A 19,889-nucleotide genomic window follows, 5' to 3' on the forward strand; every position below is an offset into this window, starting at 1 on the left:
TCGCTCTTGGTGTTGGTCGAGGAAGTTCCTTGGGATTTTCCGGCGTGGTTTCCCCTTGTCAGTGGTGAAGGACGGAGGGCAGCTGTCTAGTCATTCCGATGTTACGAAGTCCCGTGAACACATTTGCGTGTACGTAGAAGATTCCTGGGCAGTTGGACTTCGATATCAGAGTAGGCCGTAGCGCCGCTATGCGGGCACAATTTCCCTCATAGCACACAAGCAGAACAGTAGGGCGTTAAACCTCATTTCATTTCCCAATTGTCGTCCAAAAAAACAAAGCAATGACGGGCGCAGATGTAACTTTAAGCTTTCATTTAGTAAACAACTGAAAATCTTCCAAACAAGTTATTTACACAGGATACCCAAGTCCTTAGATGTCCGATATGTCAACTAAGTAGTTCCGTTAATGTTTGGTTTGATTGGTCACTTGTCTTGGTGACAGGTTGTCAAGATGATTGATTAAGTTCAAACATTAAATTAAGCTATAATTTTATAGTTGTACTTTCTCTACGTCTTATAACTAGTTATCTTTCAGATTTGTTATCTTTGAGATTATGTGTGCAGGACGGAAGGTCTGACAAGGACAGCTGTCTAGTCGTTCGGATGGAACTGAAAACTGAGGCCCCGTGTATACATTGGCATGCACGTAAAAGATCTCTTGGCAGTTGGAATTCGATATAAGAGTAGGCTATAGTGCCGCTGACCGGGCAAAATTTCCCTCATAGTACACTCTATGGCGTATGCCCGTCTTCATTAGCCCAGTCTGAGCAAAAAAGTAGGACGTTAAACTCCATTTCATTTCATTTCATTTCAATTGAGATTAGGTCCTGGGTACTTGACCATTTGACTAGCGCCCCCCCCCCCCCGCCCCCAAATCCCGAATCCCTACTCCTCAGGGAAATAAACCTAACTAATATTGTTTCTCTCAAGCGTATAAGAATTTGTCAAGAAACCCATTACAACCGGGTAATTAGTCGACACCGAAAACTAATTATTTTAGAAAGCACATTTGTTTAATAAGATACACCAGTTAAAGGCCCAATACCACTTTTGTTGTAACTGAATAATATGTCCCAATATTTATTCTGGTCAACAAATTGTACTATTTTACAATATTCCAATTAATTGATGATAAAAATTTCATCTTAACACACCTAATTTAAAAAATTGGAAAAATTCAACTAAATGATTTGAAAAGCCTGACGTAAAGCTTTTCAAATGTGACTTGGATTTAAAAATATTTTTAAACCCTTTGGACAAGTAAAATAGGATTTAATGGATAATTTTCACAACAAGTAGGACACTAACACATCTAGTACTTAGAATAAGGCTAGTTTTTTTATTTTCAGGAGCTGTGAAGCCAGCAAGAGTGTTATTGTCCCTTTAAAAGTCTACTTCCTTTGTTAAAATTTGCTTCACTGAACGTTTACCATTTAACATTTCTGACAACGAGGATATTAAACGGAAGAATATATTAATTTGTTGCCTTTATTGTTTTGTTTGAACATTCTATATTTCAGAAAAGTGGCCGAGGCAGAGATTTTGGTTGGGGGTGAGTGGGTGTGCGGTTGATGCTCCCCGGAGCAAGTTTTGAAAAATCAGACCGTCATTGGTCATTTATGGCGTATATCTGGACCCGAAAACAACATTCGATTTCACCAGCTACATTCCGTAACCCCAACCAATATACATGTATATGTACCTGTTCAATAATAAGTAAATGTTTTATGCTATTATTTACAGTGGACCGACACCTGGATCTGTCTCTTTTTTTAGAACTGCACAGGTCGTGTTTGTATAGAATGGTATCAGACAGCATATGAGCGGAAGAGAAGATATATACATGTATATATGTATACGAAACTAGCAACTGTATGTAAGCGGAAGTTAAAAATAATACGAAAGTGACAATATACAAGAAAATTAAAGGATCGCTTTGTCGTGTTAATAATGAGTTGATCCAACACAACATCATCAAGCTTAAACAAATTAGGCCGACTTTAGCAACTTACCTGAAATATGCAAATATAATCAAAGACAAGAAGGTAGCGACCAGCGATAAACAAAGTCCACAAATCTCTAATGTTCTTGTACTTCTAACAATATCATACATCAGCTAAAATGAAGAATGTTAAATCTTTTTAAATTATGATTTATGTCAGAAAAACTGAAACATACAAAAATTATTAATGCATAATAATAAAAAATAATAATTTACTGAACTTGTATGACACCAAAATTCAGCTTGCGATGCTGCTCTGTGGCGCTTGTAGAAAAGAATTTGATTATAACCACACAATATAAAACAACTAGCAGGATACTTGAGGCCCAAATTCGTATGGGGCCCAAATTCGCATGGGACCCAAATTCGCCTGGGACCCAAAGTTATCAGTGACCCAATTCACACGGACCCAAATACGCCCCCGGCCCAATTTTCCCGGGGGCCCCGGGGGACCTAAAATATTTACGGGGTCATGCTGGTTAATTTGATACCACATGTGTAGGGATGAAACGCGGCGACGAAGAGTGATTCGCCCGGGGCCAAGGCCCTATTTGCCCGGGTCCCAGATGGCCTAAAATATTAGGGGGGGGGGGCATGCTGGTTAATTTGATACCACATATGTAGGGGCGGATCGAGGCAACAAAGCGTGATGGGCGAACACAGTCACAAGCATTAATGCTGGGCATTAACCCAGAAAACATATGTCCAATACAAGTAGGCCTACAAAAGTTAAATAGAGTCACTTGAATACAAATTGCAAAGTGATTTTTCTAATCGTGTCATGTGATATTCCAGAACATTAACTTTTCAAATGGATTCCTTAAAATCTAAAAGCTTTTGGTACAAAAGATTTTTAGTGTCCATGTGTTTACTGTAATTCGTCCTTGTTTTAACCGTGTTTCCTAGTTAATGCTCCCCGTTGTAATAAAATTACTCTTAGGTCACATCAATTTATTGTTATGTTCTTCGGGGTATTTATAAATAAATGGCAACTTAAATCATGTGAAAGATGCTTTGGTTAAAAATTCAAAACTTAAAAATTGATATGTAATAGCGAGTACTTTTTATATTTAAATAAGTCCTTTTCCCAAAGAAATGAGAAGTAAAATGTTTGCAGGTGGTTCCTGAAGAACAGAGAATCAAATTGGCATGGCCTTACAAGAAGTATGTCGTTGTGTGTGTCTGACATACAAAAGAAGAAATTTGGCAACACAATGGGTATTAATATTAGGAAGATAATATTTTACGACAAAAACCATACGACTTCCACTAGCTTGTCGATCTTTATATCTCATAAATACACCAGACTAAGTGCAAATCTAAAAGGCTTTAAAATGGAAGCCATATTGATGTAACATAACGAATGTAGAATAATATGTTTCATAATTGAAAGACAAAGACAGTGAAATCTAGTAAAAACAGCAGAACCAATCTTTCCGGTTCCAAATAACGAAATATTTTTATAAACAAAACAAGTTGATGCCCTAAATGTATATATTGACTTCAAAAACCTCTTGTGTCCAGGCCCGTAACAAGAAATGGTGGGGGGGGACTGGAAAAAATGTCGACCATTTAAAAAATAGATGTACATTGTCCGTCAATTTTACAGCACCCCTGAGAAAACTTCCCGGACTTCTGATATGTTTAAAGGCTCAATACCACTCTTGTTGTAAATGTGTTTAAACATGATATGTTTAAAGGCCCAATATCACTCTTGTTGTAACTGAATAATATGTCCCAATCTTTATTCTGGTCAACAAATTGTACTATTTTATAATATTCCAATTAATTGGTAATACAAATTTCATCTTAACACACCTAATTTAAAAAAATTGGAAAAATTCAACTAAATGATTTGAAAAGCCTAACGTAAACCTTTTCAAATGTGACTTGGATTTAAAAATATTTTCGAACCCTCTGGACAAGTAAAATAGGGTGTAATAGATAATTTACACAACAGGTAGGACACTTAAACATCTAGTACTTAGAATAAGGCTATTATTTATTTTCTGGAGCTGTCAAGCCAGCAAGAATGTTATTGTCCCTTTAAACACATTGTATTTTGAATGTCCGTATTAACGTCAATCAAGAGCACCTTGTATCACTTATCACACGATATGGAGTGTTTTAGACATTAAACAAGAAACACTTTCTATTTTTCTATAGCAATATTGAGTATTTTGGATGTTTGGGTTTATACATGAAACAATATGTATTTTTTTCTATTTATGGAATCACATGTGCATGATGCAACACAATTATCTTTGTGACATAAACATACTTTGATCTTTTTAATGGTTAAAAATCTTTACCTTGAATAAGGTTACCTTGAATAAGATACTTTGATGTACATAAAGTGTTAATCTGTTATATTTATAACAAAAGGCCACATCAATCTCAATATCTGTTCTTCAGGCATACTAAACTTAGGCTACCTGTCTACAGTTGAGAACAGAAACTAAGCTAGTTGACTGATATTTAAAGTCCTAAATCGTCGACTTTAGTCAAAATCACTAAGTATATTTCAAGAAACCTTTGAGAAGTATATATTCTGCTTCCATTTAAAAAAATTAAAAAGGTTTAATTAGTCTTTTTTGTATAACATATGGGAACCAGAATCGGACTGCATTACAAAACAGTATACTCATTGTCGGATATGGCCGCCATTTAGGGTAGATAATTCTCTGTGTGCAGAATGTCCTTCAGGTTCTTGATACATAAATAACCACTTAAAGTTGCAATTTCATATTTTTAAGTTATATTTTTAAAATTTATTAAAATAAAGCCTTAAAATAGATGGTATCTATAAACAGTCCTACCCTGTAAAAGAATAATCCTATTAATCCTATAATTCACTATTGCCAGTTGAGAAATTGGCAAAAATATCATTTTCATCTTTAAATTCAAACGTTTGAAGAGAGCTACTCCATGGTGAAGAATAGAAAAAAGGGAGGTAATTGGGAGGTAATTGTGTTTTTATTTCCGGTGTAAATGAGTTTTAAGTGTCAGAATGACACCTATGATCGTATAATAGTGAGTTGACATCCTATTGAGCAAAAGACATAGAAATAATTATGTTTTGACCTTCTTAGAAAATATGAAATTGTAACTTTAAATCAGTGAAAGATGTTTCGTTTAAAAATTCAAAACTTAAACATTTGGAAGTAAAAGCTTATGAACAGCACAATCAAATACATTTGTTTTGTTAAATAAGTCTGTTTCACAATGAAATAAGAAGGAACATTTTTACAGATATTTTCAAGGAACAGAAGATCACATTGGCGTAGCCTAAATCAGATTTTTTCATGTAGAAATTAAATTAAATTTGCATTCAGGACCGTATTTATATAGATATTGTCATGTGTTGCTTTTCTGATGTTCTTGTAGACAGCATCATGTAAGAGCTACAATTTTTCAAATAACCTATTCGGTTTAATTATCTGGCAATTTTAGGACAAGACAAATAAATACAGTGCAAAATCTGAATGATACCAAGCCCATAATACTTTAATTCTAAATTAGAGATGTTCGTTTATAACTTTCATTAATATAATTGTAGACTCTAATAAGTACCGTTATAAAATGTGAAATGTTTACAGCTAGAGAATAATGTTAACATTGGGGTTTGGGTTGTCATTAATAGAACGACAGAGACATTACAGATCATAATAAGCCACTTCCTGACTATGTCTAGGTTTCCGGTTGGCTAGAAACAAAAAGGTTTTAGCGAATCCATAACGTCATTCTTCAGAAAAATATTTATAAAGTATAAACCAGTATTTGGTGTTTTAGATAGTGAAAGCATTATATTAAGACAAAATAGGAGTTTATAATAATCTTACGTTACTTTAGACATACAGTTCTCGATAATTCTGTATTCTACACTGAATCTGAGTTTCCACTAGTTCCTTTAGTAACGGTCTGTGACATCGTACGATCAGGAACTAAGTTCACAGCGTGGAAAGCACATAAATTTCCAGTTCTACTGTACACCACCAATTACTACGATTTCCGTTCCTGTTATTGAAGCGTCGCCATCCCTTCCTCCCAATTGTGGTAGAGAGTGTTCAGCCAAAGAACCAAGACCAAGAACATGGTGATGATGGTGGTGGTGGTGGTGGTGGAGGGGGGGGGGGGTAGAGAGCATGTTAAAAAGACACATTAAAGTCTATGTTGACAAATGTTAGTGGTCTGTATCCCACTTTTCAAGGTATAGGTAACAACGGGGAAAGTAATAGCCATTTGTCTGTTATATCACCCTAGGTGGAAGCGGGTGTTAAGCCCAATCAAAAAAATAGGAAGAGTGCCACCTACCTGTTTCTGTGCTGGGGTTTTATCAGCTATATACTTATCAAATATTTCTCTTGCTTCTTGTGTATAGCAGTTTAAATAGTTAGAATAGCCATTAGGCATACTATTATCACTGGGTGTTTTTCCTTCCCATTTACCATCAGACCGACAATTTCTGTAGGCGAAATCTTAAATTAAAAACAAATTATCCACTACTGTATATTATATTTACATACGATGTGAGCCACTGAATGAGGATTGGTACAAGGTGTTCTGAAAGAGTGGGTACACACCCGGCCACTGCATGGCACTAGTCACAGAGTAATGGTTTCTACGCCCCCCTCTCTCTCTCTCTCTCTCTCTCTCTCTCTCTCTCTCTCTCTTTTAATGTTGAACAATTAAATGTAAATGGTAATGGTGTTCCAACCCATTTAATATCATGGTCAGTCGAGAGAGTTGATGATGATGCCTGATAAATAACATTTGAAGCACATAAAAAGTCGACAATAGGCAAGTTTAGCAATGAAATAAAAATGCATATTTAACGTATTTGTATAGGCGTGGTTCAAATGAAAGTTTTCTATACAGAATTTATCATATTCGGTGTAACTTGCCAATAAAATCAGCATTTGTTACATTTAATATATAAAATTTTACATCGGTCTGGAATGACAATTGTCTCGCTTCGAATTACTACGAAAGCGGGATTCATTACAAAATGTAATATGCTACATGAAAACGTTTCATAACAATATTGCGATTTATCATAGATTTTGTCAGTCACCAATCGCCGTTAATCACAAATAAATACAATTATTACTTCAAGTCTGGCTAGACAGTATTCATAGCAGTAGTTTACCCTGAGCAGCCCTGCCGATATCAAAAGTAAAATTATGAGTAATACAACATAAAATTGACGTATCTTAATGATTATTCAGGCGATCTTTAAAAAAATTATTAAAGTCTAATGAAACAATTCTTAATGACAAACAATTCTTAAACACCAAGGTCATTAAATATCTGTTCAAGTATGTGGTGGCATGCTATGGTAGTGTTTTTGTAACTATCGGTAAATACAAATATGCAGCGAACCAAAGGGGGTACTGAGTGAAACTATGGCACTGAACTACGACATGTTAACATGTACGTAAATATATGCTAGGACTGTTTCCATTTATATACAGAGGTACTGGAACGTCCGAGGGGCAGGGATACAAAGGGGAAAATCGGGCGCAGATACGATGAAATCTGACGTCTTCTGGCTGGCTACTAATTAAAGCCTATCAGATCAAAATACAACTCAGATCAATAGAATCAATAGCCGGAGACGAGCACGAGATGGGATCTCCCCCTTACCTAAGCAACCAATGCTCAGTTATTAAAATCGGTGAAGAGTTGAAGCGAGAAGGGTGATCAAACATTTTAAAGGACAGTCAGCAAAAAAAGTAAAGGCAGCGGGGCAATTGACGCGTGCTTTTTCGGGCAGTGGGCATTTGAACCCATAGCCCCACCGTTCCGGCGCCCCTGTGTATATACTTACTAGTCGCAATGAGTCCTGGCATTGGCGGACATGACAGTTGAACACGTGCTCCAGCTTTGGTCGGTGGCCAACACAGCCATTTATCCCATGTTCCATTGCAATACACGTCTAAAATAAACAAAAATAATGATATTGCAATACACATCTAAACTACACAAAAATAATGACATTAAAATACACATCTAAACTACACAAAAATAATGACATTAAAATACACATCTAAACTACACAAAAATAATGACATTAAAATACACATCTAAACTACACAAAAATAATGACATTGCAATACACATCTAAAATAAACAAAAATAATGACATTGAAATGCTAAAATTAACAGTAGTACATGTATTTGAGCATAAGACATAGTCCGAAATGTCGGATTTTACCATCGGACTTGTTATTGATAGCTGACCGTCACAGTAGTTTTCAAAGGTCTGGAGAGAACGAAGGGCAATTTTCTTTTTAAAAATCACTCAATAGCGTGAATTTAAAAAGAGTTACCTCAAATGTTCCAACCAGATCCAGCGATACTAAAAAAAACAACAATTGCGCTCAATGTACGTACACACACACACCACAGACTGGCTCTCATCCTTGGTAGGACAAGAAACCAGTGAACGGTGCTGGTGGTCGACAGACTGGTATCCAATTTCCTCAGATTTAGGTTTCGATTTTTAAAATTCTGCATTTAGCCCCGCATTAGCATGCTGATATATCTTCTAAAACAGTTAAGTAGTAACTGTACTTGTTTATCGTTAGAACAACTTGGCCTGGACCAAGAAGTGTTGGAGTTCGGTGCAAATTTCTGGAGAAGATGAAGCAGGGCAGAGACCAACGACCGCTCTAAAGTGCCAAAATTTGGTCTGCATATCTTCCCTCGGAGGCCATGGCACGCCTCTGATGGATCACTCAAAAGCAGAATTTGTTAACGGCAATTGAAAGGTTACGAGGTTAAAGAGGGAGAAGAGAGGGGGGAGAAATTTTTGTAGGAATTCTGCCCCAGCTATCTCAAATTAGACTATAATAGCGTTTTAAAAGACATATGCTGCAATTGAAAAGTTCATTGGGACGAGGGTAACGTCTACCTTTTAGTGATTTTCTTTATTATGTAATAGTTTGAGTTTTGGGAATTCTTTTAACAGATGCTATGTTTGTCAAGAGCAATAAAAAGTTGGAGGTTGTTAGGCCAGTCCTTCTTTTGGGACAAGAAACCGAAGTCCCGTGTTTACTCAGCGGTCTGCTCGTTCATGTGGTAATTGTACTACTGTGTACTATATGTGTAACTGACAATTTGTTTGCCTGTTTGGGTGTTGACTGCTACACCAGGGCTGTCACTAGGCAGAAATTTGAGGTATAAAGGCAGCTGAGCCTAGGAGTAACGCTACCACTTCCAGTTTCTAACTTTTACTACTTCCGGTTCAGGCCTCTATCCATGCAGTGCGAGGTCAACCATAAGTAGCCTACTTATATGAACAGCACGAATCAGACAGCCAATTTCATCACCATAATACAAACTGAATTTACTTAATAAACAAGAGTTATACATCTGTACGTCAGTGGTCCGTCTTCATTACCTCAGTCGGTTCACAATAGTAGGACGTTCAACCCCATTTCATTTAATTTCATATCTGTCAGTAGATTAGGCTATTGTTTATTCACCTACACGTACCATTGTCCCTACTAACCCCCCTCCACCCTCTCTTCATCTCATCTAAGCACTAGTCTTAGTCTATCATTGGTTCGTCTAATTCAATAAGCAGAGATCTTAGCTCATCAACACCCATTGAAGAAAGACGATCGTCTAGGGACGTATATACAAGGACACCGACCTATTAGAAGGATACTTTTCGCCACTTACACAACCAGTGACAATGTCCACTTGTTGGAGTAAACAAGCAGAAAATATCATAGGTTGAAATAAATCCCCAGGATATTAGAATGTATCAGTTAATACGTTAAGTCCAACTTCCCTGTTGCATCGACACTTTCTGAACTTTACATTATGTCTTCTCAGTAATGTTATTAGTAGCTACAGCAACGACTTTACACAGAAAAAAAAAACGTAGACGTCAGAACAAAAAAAATAATCCTTGAGTGGAATTCACCGATTGAGCACAATAAAACATAATCATCGATATGGAAAAAAATATTTTGATTGAGCACACAAATATTTACGATACTTAAAGGCATATGGTCAATCAGTATTTTCCGTATTTAAATTTAACAAAGTTAAAGATGCATTATGTAAGATTTAGAAAATGAGCTGACCATTCTCGATATAATAGTTTAAAAAAAGATAATGTGAAATGAATATTCAATATATTGAAAATTTTGATAAAGACCTGGCGATTTTTGTTATAATAGTTCAAAAATACGTGATAAAAAATGAATGTATTTAAAATTTTACCCAGGTACTATGATAATAAACATATTCTCAATTACCGATCTAAAAAATAATTTATATAACATTGGAAGCCAGTCATAAGACCTGCAATAAGCAGATTTAGCTCTTACATAATGCATCTTTAAAGAGTTTGATAAAGGGTGGCCATTTATGCTATAATAATTCAAAAATAGATGATAAAAAAATATTGAAAATTTTAGTCAAATTACTGTAATCTGAACGGAGCTGTCATTGTTGGAAGTTTGGACTAGAATTAGGCATCAACTGTCTCCGCACCGTCTCCGAGAATTGCCGATCGTTTGATTGGCAGACGTTAACTCCACAGGCCCGTAGCTAACGGGTGGGGCAAGGGAACCGAAGGCACCCTTTCCATTGGACGCAATATGAAGTCAACGACCAACGTGCCCAAATCAGTATTGGCGGGGCGCCCAACCAATGTTACTTGGTTTTATGGGCGCCTCGCCAATCATGTCGTTATAATGAGGCGCCCCCAAATGGTGAGGCGCCTCATAATGAATCACACTATTAACACCACAACTTGACTGATGGGGCGCGCAAAACGGCGTGATCTGTGGGGTGCCTTATCCCGAAATTCAAACAAGTCCCACTCTAACCCGATTCCGAACTTTTCGTTTTTCTCATAAATTATTATAGGTAAGCTCAAATTTTTATAATGTTCATATCAAAATATCATAATACGTTAATGTCGCAAATTAAGCCTCAAAATTGAAATTTTCCGTCATTCTCGTAGTTCCTCCCATTTTCCAAAGTTTTCTGGGGGGAGAGAACCTTAGACCCTTTACGAAGCGAGGAGCGTCCGCGGTGCAGTTCGCCGTGGACCATCAAATGTAGGTACAGCCCTTGCCCCCATTCCCCACACACATTTTTGAGCTAGTAAAGGGCCTGCTCCACCCACATATTCTCGATTATCAAGTAACATTGTCAATGGCTACGGTATCCTCGATTAACAGGCATTTCATCGGCAATCACCGGTAGTGAAGCCAGTGACTAACGGTAAACGTAAGCTTGGTCAGTATTTATTGATTTAATTATTAAATGGATGACTGTTTAAATTCAAGCTGTATACAAGCCACCCGATAGTCTACAAGGTTGATTTTAAACTTGTCATGTAAATAAATACCATTACATGTATATCTAAAGAGTTTCAGTTACATGTAGTTACAACCAAATTTGATTTAGATCTCTTATCAAAAGCCGAAAACACATATAAAGCCACTGCCTTGGCATTCGACTTTGATGGGTCAAAGAGATGAATAAAATTGTAGTAAAGCTCAGGAATTGTTGAGAAGGCTGGGTATAAATGGGCAATGGGCTTTGTGTAGTTATTAATACTTGCAACAGTTTAACAATAATTAAGAAATAAGGAATACTGAATAAAGAGCTGCTTGGTCTTCCATAATGATGCGTTTATCATTTTCGAGTTTTTATGTGTGTATACTAACTCAGATATACTTCTTCCTAATTTAAAGATACATTATGGGAGATTTTTATAAGGAGTTGGCCATTCTTGCTATAACAGTTCAAAAATAGATGATGAAAGAAGAGAAGAATATATTGAAAATTTCAGTCAAATTACTTTATTCTGAACATAGTTATCACCAGTGTAATTTTTGACTAGAAATGAGATTGAATTCCGTCTTCACCGATTCTTAGTATGGCCGATCGTTTGATTGACAGGCGTTAACTCCACCTACATAATCTCTGCTGTATTTTGTCTGCTGTCATCATATCCGAATTAGTGTTTTACCTTTTTGGATTTTTATAACAATTGGACAAAATGAGTGAGACAGTAAATTTTCATTCTTACTTGTATTTTGGGCATGCATTAAATCAATTGAATATAGGACATAATATTATAATACAATTATGATGAATCTATAGGTATACACCAGTGGCGTCGTGCCTATTGGGGAAATAAAAATATTTTTATTGATATTATTAAGACAGAAGACCTGTCCGTCTGTATTAGTCATCACACGGTCTCCAGGAATTGTATAATTTGTCATTATCTGTGTTTAGTTTATTGCACTTTAAATAATTTAGATGTCATTTGTTAATTCATTGCTCAACAGCGGTCTCGCTTCGTACACTCTATCATTTAGCCTCGATCCGGGAGTATGACGTCAACGTAACGCCATTTAAAATTAAATCAGTCAACGAAATCCCGTTTAAATCCAAGCCATCCGTGGGTCTACAGAGTTGATTTTGTGCTTGTTGTGTAAATAAAGATCTAATTTATAATTTCTATGACATCTGAAGCCTAAATAAAGACTTGCAATAATCAGATTTAGCTCTTGCATAATGTATGTTTAAATGTGATGCAAAACACACAATTACAAAGTTTGCATATTCGGCATTTGCTGATTGATTTATCTACCACAGTGATAATTTACAGGAAATTGCGTAGCCGCTCTATCATTACCACAAGCAGTGTGTTAGATTGAAAGAACCATGGCTATTTCCTCTCAATTTTCATAAAACAATTTTTACATTTAGTTTTAGTAAGAAGTGAACGTCAACGGATTTAAGATCAAAGAAAACGCCATGAGTTTTACTGTTGTGTATAATATATTTTAATGACGGTACGGAAATGAAACGAACTAACTAGGCTTCGCATTAAAATTAAAATACAATCCTCCTTAGAATATCTTGTGATTTATATCTGAATCAATATAGATTAAATGTAAAACTCAACAGAAATGCAGATTTTGTTTGGGTTATTTTTTTTACATTTTTACACCCCGGTACAAAACGTGTCCCCATCTTATTACCTCGGTTGGTTCAAAGATGCAGGGCATCATTTCCAAATCACGCGGCCAATGCCTGGTAAAGTCTAAAAATTAGAGCCGACTGCTGATTTCGTCACGTTCGCGAGATGTAACAAGTGCTAGAGCATGTGATTGTTGACGATACTGTGGGTTTGGGTTTGGGTTAGGGCTAGGTCTAGGGTTAGCGCTAGCTTTGTTTACATCTCGTGACCTTTGACCACATCTGTAGTTGGACTTAATTTTTAGACCTAACCGCCAATGCCTAGATTCTAGGCCCTAGAACTTTATAGAACACAGGCTAACTCGGCTAACTTTGGCTGCATTCAACTCGCTAACGTCGTCAGTCAACTACGCAGACATTATTAAGCTAAAACCTAATAATTTACGTAAATCTCTCTTAAGGCGATAAATAACCAAATTAGAACACTGGCTTTCAGTTAACTAAAGAATAGTTTTATATTATGCACCGTCTTTCTTGTGACTTTGCTCCATTTTCTATAAAGGAACTTTTAATCAATTATTCACTTTCCGTCAGTTCATATCATCTGTTAAACGCCTATTAACAACACCATCTCAGCAACTTCAAAGTGTTCCTCGTCTGATTTGGAAGTCTTCACCACAAAGTGTTCAAAACAACATTGCAAATATGCAGACCTTTTTCAACGACTTTCTTATGACATTGTAAATTGTGCCTATGAGCATCCATTTGTTTGGAATAGCAGCGCTGTAGTAGGCCTATACACAATACGGTCAGTCTTACTAGGTTGTGAATCACCGTATCATGGTCGCTTTTGTTATTTGATTGTCGAACATAGGTAATTGTGGGATGCAGGTGAGGGAATGGCTGGATAGGGACGGTTAAAAAAGGTAGAAAACCACGGCTATCTGATCATTGGTGCATCCGACCTTGCATACGACTTGAATATGATTCTCATAATATCCTCCTTATTGCATGCCAAAATATATCCCAACCATTTTTACTTAAAATAAGAAGCAGTTATTTTCTATTCAACTAAGACAAAATTACAATAATTTGACACCGCTTCACTGACAATCTCATCTTAATCAACAGAAAATTGCTCGTTCATGATTATATAATTAATAATAAGCCATATTCTACCTAACCAACTGATGCATTAAGACACGTCGCAGGACCATAAAAGAAAAACTGAGATCCAAGGCAGGTGTTTTCTTTTGGTCCTTTGAAGTGCATTATTCCAGTGGAAGGAGTTATTATTAAATAATTATAATACAAAATGGAAATTTAATTACAGATATTATAACTCCCTTTTAATCATATTTATTGTTTTAATCTTAGAAAACTATTTTTGTGATCCACGATCATCATGAATATCAAGGAATTGTTATTAAATATTTATACCTAGTACACATAACCCTTATTTCATTATAGTTTATTCATAGGTAAACGCCCATTTATATTTTCCATTATGAAACGTATATTTATGCTCCACCATCATCATTATTGTCAGTTTGATTGCCAGTAATCCACATCTAGATTCTTTGTCTTTAGATTAATGTCAGGTTCTCACTATCGCGATTTGCTCTACGATTAAGATCGTATTTCAAATCGTGATCACTATCGATCCCGATCGTCAAAGACATCGCGACCACAATCCTATCGTAACGCAAAAGAGTGCATCGGTTTCTGATGATCGTATCGAAACGTATCCGAATGTATCTGCACGTACCAGATCGTGGACTCTAAAGTGACAATCCTGTCAGAATGTGTCTGATCGTACATGTATCTGAAATTACTCTGAGCCAAGCTATTGGGGACACAATTATACCGTCATTACTACCTTTGTTACGATAATAAACAAAGTCTCGAATATCTACTTTACGGTAGCCCAACCGCATCAACCTCAAAACATATTTAAATCTACTTAATATCACACCTATCCGGTGGCATCGTGTGTTGAATATGGTCTAGGTAAGTTAATTAATGTCTAATTAGTAATTTACCTCCGTCAGACTGGGGTGGCGTCCTTAATGCGACGCTACGGCGACGGAAAATGGTCGCAGAGCGCGTCAAGATCGCCATAAGCGCGGTAAACGCGTGGTGGAAACGCCAGATATCGTGCTGTAGTCTCCATGGTCGTGATTGATCGCCAAGTCACCGCGTTTGTCTTAAGCATCATGTTCAAAACAAACGCCAAGGGTAAAGAACGAGACTTTTTTCAAGTTTGTACATTTTTTGGGACAATTTCTCGCGTTGTGTTTACGTTTGCCGATGACCTTGTGCGTTTTCTTGTAGCCGTACGGTCGCAGCAGCGCAGTAAGGACGCCACCCGGTCTGAGGGGAGCATAAAGAACGACCTGTTTAAGATTTCCACACAGAAATTAACCCATGTGATTTACTAAAAGTTATAGCTATGGCTGTTCCTGTATAGCTACATATCGTCGACAATCATGATCGTTGCTCATGCCACCGTAAAAAGAAAATAATTTTTCACTCAAAGGATAATGAGAAACTTTTTTGTTACATCTTTCCCGATCGGTTTGCGAATGTATGCGATTGCATTCCGCATCGCCGACAGAGAATTACCATAAACCTGCTAACGAAGACGGGAAGACCACAAATAATGCTCATGAAAATCCCCTGTGCTACATTTAACATTGTTTATCTTTATTTAAGGTAATAAACAACACCGTATTGAAAGTGGTTCAATCATGCTCTCTTAAAAGTTCAATCTAATTCTGTTACATCGCCTGAACAATCTAACGATGTTGACTAATTATCGTCAACACATCAAGAAGAGAAATTGATAGGCTTCGGGCCACGAGTTCACAAAGCATTATCTGACTTAAGTTAAGAATTTACTCAACTTTCAATCACTGTTTATGAGATATATCTTTGTTCCAGAAACACGTTACTTTGCACATAGTTTCTTATTGATGTATATGATACATTATAACAACATAAGGCGAACAATTTTGAGTAAATTCTTAACTTAAGTCTGAGAATGCTTTGTGAACTCGGGGCCAGTTTATCTAAAGATAGGTTGCCAGGCAACGAAACATACGCACACAGCAGCTAAGTCGTCTAGCAGTCAACATTTTTATTTTGCCGGTAATGAAACATTTATAATACACTAAAATCTGATTAACTATAAGTAATTATCAGAAAATCATTAGAATTTGTTTGGCTCCTAGTTATGTCCATGCTAACGTTTAGTATACAAAACATTTAATATTATGGATTTAAGGTCTCAAGACCTCAAACTCTGTGTATCAATCTAAAGTCAATCGAATGATCACTTTGGCCTGTAAAGCATCCGCAAGATTTTTCAAAGTAATCAAGGGCACAACTCTGGCAGTAATTATCAGACATATATAGGTGCTTCGTCTCATGACCTTAAACACTGTGTATAAATTTAAAGTCAATCGGATATTTACTTTAGCCTCTAGAGCCGGACTGACGGACGTAGACGGCGCGTAAACAACATCACGGTGTGCTTAAAAGACGGAACTGATCTCCCCATTGCGTCTTTTCATCTAGCCTTTGTTCTTATGGACGATTGTTCAAAATTAACCGCTACAGCTTCAGGCAAAATAAAATTCATTACCGATCCCTGTTATATTACAATTTCATAAGCGACACTTGATTACTTATTACGTTATATCCTCTATTCCGAGCATTAATCTCTCCTGGAACATCAAACAGAATAGTTTCAATATTACTCAATCTTAAACTAGATTTCCTTCGGGTCTTTAGAACCAGAATTCCGTTACAGTTTTGTCTAGTAATAAAATCAGCCACGCAGAAAGAAATGTGCCAGTGTTTAATAACTGTTTCCGTAATTTCAAACTGATTGATATCTACTCCGCAAAAGAGAGAGTCTCATTCGAACAACTAGATGATGTTACGTGTTAGGACCACCGTCCTGCGCCACCGACAAGGGGATACCAACACCAGGAAATCCTGAGGAACTTTATCAGCCAACACCGGGATCGAACCCGGGAGACTCTGGTTAGTGAGTCAGTGTCTTTCTCACGTGTATATAAGCTTAAAGAAGCTAAATCTCTAACTCAATATTTTCCATAATATTCAAAATTAAAAACACAAATTAGAATTCAATATTCGTCAATTTCAACATTGATGTTTTTATCTTGTCGTATAACTATAGGATCCTAATATCTAATAATTAACATGTTATATCAGTACACGAGTCGTGTATTCTATGGATTCCATGGTTTTAGGTGCCATTTTGTAATGAACAAATAAAAATATACCCTGGGAGTAATTAGTAAAGGCTGGGCCGTTCACGTATTTCAACGAACATAATTGATTAGAAATTACAATAATGTTTTTGAAAACGGAATATAAATCACTATACATACATTCATATTACATTAATGTGTGCTTTTAGAACCATCTTCGTCTATTTTAAGGTTCCAAAAGAGTCATACGCCCTTTAATATAACTGACAAAGCATGTGGTTAAATGACTGGGACTTTTCCCTACATATTTTAACCTAAAGCATTTTTTTATGGGAAACATCAATCTTAAAATTGCGCATTCCAATCATTATACATTTTAACTTTCTATGAAGATTTCTTATCGCTAATGGCAACCATACTTGGTTTGTTTTATTATCATATAAATTTAAAAGAATGATCAATCTAAAAACTACGTTTCGCCATTAATATCTGCCATCACAATTTTTACATCACGTTATAAACTGTTTATTTCTAATTCCTTTTTTAAATACTGCGATGTGGGTTTTGAAACTGTTTTGTTAGACACTTTATTATAGAAACGAGTATTTCTTGGAAATAAGAGAGAGTGAACGAAATAGGTGTTTAACGTGGAATGAAAGAAATAAATTAGGTGGTTTAATGCATTTTCTAATGAAAATGCGCGCACACCATACATAGTGCTATGACATGAAGGACATTTTGCATGTAGAGCGGCGCTATACCTATCAAGGGCTAGTTTATGTGCACGTCATTTCGTGTTTTCGTTCCATCCAAGGGCTAGTTTATGTGCACGACATTTCGGGTTTTCGTTCCATCCGAAGGGTTTAACGTCCACTCCGCACAAATTAGGGCTAACCTATGGTACCATTTCATTTCAATATTTCGTTTGCACGCAGGGGTCTTTAGCAATGAGAAGAAACCGGTGGACCTCGAGTTATCTCAGAAGCTTAGGCAATTGTGGGGGGGGGGGGGGCAGATCATATGATCTAAAGCACATGCTTTAAACCAACGACTCTCGGTCTCCATACTTTATTCACCACAAATACCGTTCTCTTAACAACTGTTCTTCAATTTCCGCTGTAATTGCGTTTCTTTGATAGAACTTTTAATTCACAGCGATCGGACTATAATCAAACAATTCGGTTAAAAATAAACTTCCCTCGAGTAACACAATGTCACATTATTTAAATTTATTTCCATGGATTATTCTGCAGATTTTCTTAAAGATGCGGTCTATGGTGTGTTTATGTTATAGATGAACTGGTTAATTCGGTGTAGTTTTTAATGAAATATATCTTAAAGATGCGGTTATCCTGTTTATCTTATTGATGGAACTAGATAATTCTGTGTTGTTTTTAATGAAATTTGTTTTAAAGCTCTGGTCTCATGTGTGCCTTCTGTGTAAATTTGAATACAACGAAATCTTCGGTAGTCGCGTGTGTTTGGCGTCCAGTGATCCATGAGCCACTCGAGGTGGATGTCTGGATAAATATATAATAATTATAATATGAAATGGATATGTAATGAATAAACTGAATGATAGAGACTACTTAGAAACCTGCATCCTTGTCTTGGGTAGCTATCCGAATGTATGTGGTACATTTTCGAAGAAACACAAACTTTCAGTTTCTAAGTTCACAAATTCCATATTATATCAGCGGGGTTGGATGGCCGAATGATTAGCACGTGCGCGCTGTATCATAAGGTCTGTCATTGAGTCAACTGGCGTGGTTTCGATTCTCCGTCTGTACGTGACAAGGAGTAGGGTCGCCTGTCCAACCTCTTGGGTATTATCCGGGTCCTCCGGTTTGCCCCCACTGCTAAAGACCCCTACGCGCAAGTGTAACAAAGTACTCTTTAACTTTCATCAAAATGAACGGTCATTTAGGTGCTCAGCTAATTTTTTTATAATATATGATATTGACTTACAAACTACATATGATCTGCACACACGTTCCGCTTTACTTCAAAGGATATATATACTGGTCAGTAAGCGTGCCGTGACGAGATAAAAGAGACACTTGCATGTATGACCATGTGTCCGAAGGTATATAACGAGGAGTTTGCTGACAGGCTGTCGACTAGAGACCACCACAGACGGGCGGAGAAGAGAGTCTTGGACGAGTGAATGGACTCAACCGAGTTCACCCGCTGCCTTGGCAGAGGGGCAGAACGGTGGATTTAATATTGTTAGATGTGTTCCTGTTGTAGTCTAGTACCTGTATATTAGTTTAAGTTCAAGCGAATTATTGAAATAAAATTGAACCATGTGTGTTAGTCCCAAAATGAATGAGTTTGTGTCGAGTGGACGTGAAACTCTCACATTGCGAATATGAAAATTTGAAATTCGCGGAAAACCCACCGAAGATGTTAAGATTGGCCTGGAGAAATAATGAAAAAAAAGGTGAGCCCTTACAAATGTGCATCAGTGCTTGCGAATTGGTATCGAATTGTATTTGTAAGTCCATTGCCACTGTGTTATGAGTAGCATTAATAAGGAAATCTGTCGATCATTACGAATCGCTCATTATCTTAAACTAGATGATAGCTAGACATATATCTTTACATTTTCACGTTTGAAGATCGTGATTAAAATTTAAAATAAAGAGGCTTGAAACTATATAAAATATGAGGAAACGTGT

General features: G+C 36.6%; 1 protein-coding gene across 6 annotated transcripts in view; it reads right to left on the reverse strand.

The window, feature by feature from the left end:
• The window catches only part of LOC126832117 (PDF receptor), a 129,018-nt gene that overhangs the window by 27,438 nt on the left and 81,691 nt on the right, over nt 1-19,889 (reverse strand). For all 6 annotated transcript variants that reach the window (XM_050562809.2, XM_050562810.1, XM_050562811.2 and 3 more), the window contains exons 3-5: nt 7,833-7,940; nt 6,317-6,480; nt 2,013-2,116 (exon numbers count right to left, since the gene is read on the reverse strand). In XM_050562809.2, coding sequence (XP_050418766.1) covers nt 2,013-2,116; nt 6,317-6,480; nt 7,833-7,940 — 376 coding nt within the window. The remainder of the gene's footprint in view (nt 1-2,012; nt 2,117-6,316; nt 6,481-7,832; nt 7,941-19,889) is intronic.

The sequence above is a fragment of the Patella vulgata genome, chromosome 9, assembly GCF_932274485.2.
Source record: "Patella vulgata chromosome 9, xgPatVulg1.2, whole genome shotgun sequence".
Lineage (NCBI taxonomy): Eukaryota > Metazoa > Mollusca > Gastropoda > Patellidae > Patella > Patella vulgata.